At 43.8% G+C, this 4,503-nt stretch overlaps 1 protein-coding gene across 1 annotated transcript in view; it reads right to left on the bottom strand.

Moving 5' to 3' along the window:
- Nucleotides 1-713: 713 nt before the first annotated feature.
- Nucleotides 714-4,503, bottom strand: part of Trim27 (tripartite motif containing 27) — a 12,606-nt gene continuing 8,816 nt past the window's right edge. Inside the window, exons 5-8 of the mRNA XM_031358849.1 lie at nt 3,554-3,669; nt 3,401-3,433; nt 2,260-2,286; nt 714-1,492 (exon numbers count right to left, since the gene is read on the bottom strand). Coding sequence (XP_031214709.1) covers nt 897-1,492; nt 2,260-2,286; nt 3,401-3,433; nt 3,554-3,669 — 772 coding nt within the window. The 3' untranslated portion in view covers nt 714-896. The remainder of the gene's footprint in view (nt 1,493-2,259; nt 2,287-3,400; nt 3,434-3,553; nt 3,670-4,503) is intronic.

The following is a 4,503-nucleotide window of genomic DNA, read 5'->3' as shown; positions in this document are numbered from 1 at the left end:
ATTTGAACTCATGACCTTCTGAAGAGCAGTCGGTGCTCTTACCCGCTGAGCCATCTCACCAGCCCTGGACTGCTTTATAAATAGTCCAAGCCCAAGATGCAGTTGTGGCCCTCCCTGGACCACTATTTGTGTGTGCTGGCCGAGGGAATATTTCCCAGATCTCACCTCAATAGAGCTGGCCTTTTGTTAATTAGCTGACTCTTCAGCCCCAGCTAACCAGCACTGACTGTTCAGAAAAACAAGTTTCACTTCAGTGGTTCTGGTTTCTTGTTATTCATAGCCAATTCTTCAGTCCCAGTTGTGTAGAAACCACACATTCTTAATTCAAATATATTACAAAATCACCCAAATAGTCTTTGTTCCTTGATGAAACTTCCTAAGTCAGGTCTCTATCATCTGCGTTTCTCTCAACACTCTTAATTTCCAAACCAAAGTTACAAACACTTCCAAGATCCTTTGCAAAACAAGGTCAGGTCTATCATAAGCAATAGCTCATGAATCTGGTACCAATTTTTTAAGTTGCTTCTCTATTGCTATGATAAACACTGACCAAAAGCACCTTGGGGAGGAAAGGTCTTTTTTGGCTTATACTTCCATATTATGATCCACATTGAAGAATCTGGAAAGTGGTTCTCCAAATCCAAATCCTATCCATATCTTTTAGGCCCTTCAGTCAAGTGTAAAACAAACAAAACAGAACGTGTGAAACACAGGAGGAGGAATCTGGTTTTTATTTCTGGGAAATAGCAATACTTTTCATTACATCTCACAATCTGCAAGGGAAGGGAAAGTGCAGTGGAGACTATGGATGGACATCTTGTCTCTCACTGTAGGGGCATGGAAATGGTAAGGACCCAGCTTTGATGGACAGGAATCAAGACAACAAGTTCACTTCCTCAAGGAGAGGTCTCCATGGACTGACCATGATTCCCAACATGGCCAGAAAAGCCATCAATCCCACTCATAGGACAGATGATCAAAGGAGCTGCGCTCTTCCCTCCCGAGTAACTTAGGCTGAAGTAGGGCCGGACTGGCCCACAGAAGGTAGCATGAGAGAAAGTAAAGGTATGGCACCTCTCTGTCACATTGTAGAAGGAAACCTCACCAGCATCATAGTCCAAGAAAATCCCTACCCTCTGGAGAGGGGTCCGCAGGGGGAGTGCAGTCATCGGGGATGTAAGAGCCCAATATTCTTTCCCATACCATAATGACACTGCCCAGAATCCATTCTGGGGGGCTGAGGTCACCCCACCTTTTCTGCACACCGAGTCTTCACAGACACCTATGGTCCACTTGGCTTTATCTCCCACCTCTACCTCCCAGTAATGTCTCCCAGCGATGAAACACGGAGAGCCCAAGACACAGGGAAACAGATTGAACCGCTCAGGGTTGTCTGGAAGGTCCTGCTGGAGGTAACTGTACCGTACTTGCCGAAGATTATCAGAAAGAATCAGGCTGGGGTAGGCTGTGTCTGGGTCCAGGGTCACATCAACTGTAGAGACAGAGGGGGGAGGTCAGCCGAGAATCAGAAGAGCCACTCAAGACTACCCGGCCTTTCACCTACTTCCCCGGAACCCAGTAAGAGACGCCCACCAGAGGCTGTACTCATTATATGATCAAACATAGCATGAACTGCATATTTAAAAAATCACTGTTGGTACTAAGCATGGTGGCACACGAGGAGACTGAGGTAGGAGTATCTTTAGGAGTTCCAGACCAGATTATGTTGCATGGCCAGTATTACTCAGTAAGACCCTGTCTCAGAACCTAAAAATTTACTGTTAGATTAGCTGATTGCTTCTGTGTGGATAACAATGAAATACAATTTTACTACCCATTCCTTTCTCACATTTAAGGCTCCTTCATGGACTTCATTTAAAGCTTCTTTACATATGTCTAGTTTCTGAATTTGAAAACTTTGGTGGCCAATAGCATAAGCTAAAGCTTAATATTACCACCTTTCAAATCATTCCTGAATCTGTCCTGAGAATTTGCCTTGAACATCCACTCCACCCAAGTTTTCCTTTTATCTTTTTTGAGAAGATTCTATGCGGATTAACTATGTAGCAAAAAAAATGGCCTTAAACCCCTGATGCCCCTGCCTTAGGTTCCCAATTATTGGGGTTCTTGCTGTATGATATCTGTACATATGCAACTCAGGGATTCAAACCTGAGGCAGTCTCAAAACACTCAGAATAGAGGTTAGGCTCACAGGGCGTTTAATCCTTTCTTCAACATGGTTTGTCTTCGAGCACCTACCTGAGTATAACTGAGCCTCTCTCAACTCTGAAAGACAAGAGAGAAAAGAAGTTACTGAACCTGTCTTTCTAGGAAACACGTTAAGTAAAAAAATCATAAAGCAGTGGAATCCACTAGCATTCTGAACACCTGTGTCAACTGGGTACTGATTTCTTCATTTGATGTTATGACTCCGTATCAGTTTATCTGCCCAGGAATTTTTTCTCTTTTAAAAAGACAGTCTTACTATGTAACTCAGGCTGACCTGAAACTCACTATATGGCCCAGGCTGGCTTCAAACTTACGGCAGTCACTGTTGACCAGCTGTGAAGTACTAGGTTTACAGGCATGCACCACTATGCTTTGCACATGCAAGGACTTTTAGGGTCAGGCGGTTTGGGAACCTTGGCTATACAGATAACATGTGTGAACTTTGTAAAACATGGTATCAGACTGAGCCAAGATCAAGAATTCCACCCTCCAGAGAGCCACTGGATTTGGCAAAGGCAAAAAGTTCAAATGCATGACATACAGATATATATATATATAACTCTTAACTTGTACAAACCATCTTTGCTGTAGAGGCTGGGTGGCTCAAATGACACCCACTGCCATCATTAATTTATGTGGGGTTTCTAGCTGGCCAAGGATTTCACACAAGTCTTTGAAGTGGCAAAGGAAGAGGAAGAGAAATAAACAAGAATCAGATCAAGGAAAGCCACTTCCGGTTACTAGCCACTGAACTAAATGTCGCTGTGGAGTATGGATATGGCGCCACACCTGTAACCCCAGAGGCTGAAGGTCTGAGGCAGGAGACCGGTGAGTAATAGGCTAGACTGGGCTACACATTATGACTGTCTCAACCAAACCCAAACTAAAGCAACGATGTCAAGTAGGGAAGCATAAGGATCGTGTGTGTGTGTGTGTGTGTGTGTGTGTGTGTGTGTATGTGTGTGATCACAAATCTTATTACACACGTGGAATCTGTTCTTTCCTTACACCTTTATGCAGGTTCCAAGTACCAGACTCAGGTCGCCAGGTTTGCCCAGTAAGTAACTTCACTTACTGAGCCATCTTGCTGACACCCCCTGGACTGTCTATATACTCAGTTTCTTTCCAAGAAACTTGAAATGTCAAGAACTCAGTAAATAGGTAAATTTACCTTGGATCTTCTCCATATCTGATTGCATTTTTTCTAAAAACAAAAAAGAAGAGACTCAGTTTATATGACTCTTAACTGGTTGGAAAATGCATCCTCAGATGACAATGATACACACACACTCAGAATATAAATCCACCTCCTTCCTCATATTACCTGTGAACTGTTTTAGACTTTCTGTCAAAAACAGACATTTTTGGGCAAAAATATGAATCTTCTCTTGTAGATCTGGGGGTGTGATCCAGGGCTCAGGGATCCTGATTCTTTCAGCCCTAAAATAAAACAAAACAAATTTATAGATAGTACCAATACATCCTTCCCCTCAATTCTTCAGCCTTTTGAGGACCAGGGTAGGCCAGGTAACCAGTCCAACACAAGCAGGCAGTCTTTAGAACTAGCTACCACAAACTTTTACAACTCTCCTCTAAATCAAAGTGAGAGATAACATTCATTTCCATCTCTCCCAAAACACTAGCTCACAGCTTTGCAATTAGCAAGTCTTTAGTGGGTATGTGGGCTCCTCCCTGCAATATCAGCAGCTCTCAGGAGGCAGGAACATAAAGATCACTTCTGGTCCCAGACTATCAAGGGGCTATTTGGTGAGATCTTGCCCCCAAACTTCCAAAACGAAGGAAACAGAAAAGCAAGTCTTCAAAATTAAATCGAATTATGAGGCTGCCCTTGCCAAGAAACAAAGTTTCTATGACAAAAGCTGTTGGTATTTATAGTGGGTAATTATCTAGCCCTGGCTGTCCTGGAGCTCACTCTGTAGACCAGGCTGGCCTCGAACTCAGAAATCCACCTGCCTCTGCCTCCCAAGTGCTGGGATTAAAGGTGTGCACCACCACCACCCAGCTAAGACACAATTTCCTAACCACTAAGATGGAATGTACAGCAAGGATTTGGTTTCCCCCATCTTCCACACACTGTAGCTCACGGCTGGCCAATCTTCCGCCTGTGACCTTATGACTGCGTTGCATGAGAGATTAAGAAGCATCTAAATGGACTAGGGTCAGGGAGGAAGCACCCAGAATACCCACAAACCCACCCTGCAGAAAAAAACACCAATTCCCTGACCCACACAAAACATCCTCTGCTCTCTCTAT

The sequence above is a fragment of the Mastomys coucha genome, unplaced genomic scaffold (genome assembly GCF_008632895.1).
Source record: "Mastomys coucha isolate ucsf_1 unplaced genomic scaffold, UCSF_Mcou_1 pScaffold7, whole genome shotgun sequence".
Taxonomy (NCBI): Eukaryota; Metazoa; Chordata; class Mammalia; order Rodentia; family Muridae; genus Mastomys; species Mastomys coucha.
The sequence above is the reverse complement of the archived record's forward strand: the minus strand, read 5'-3'. Positions and strand labels throughout refer to the sequence as shown.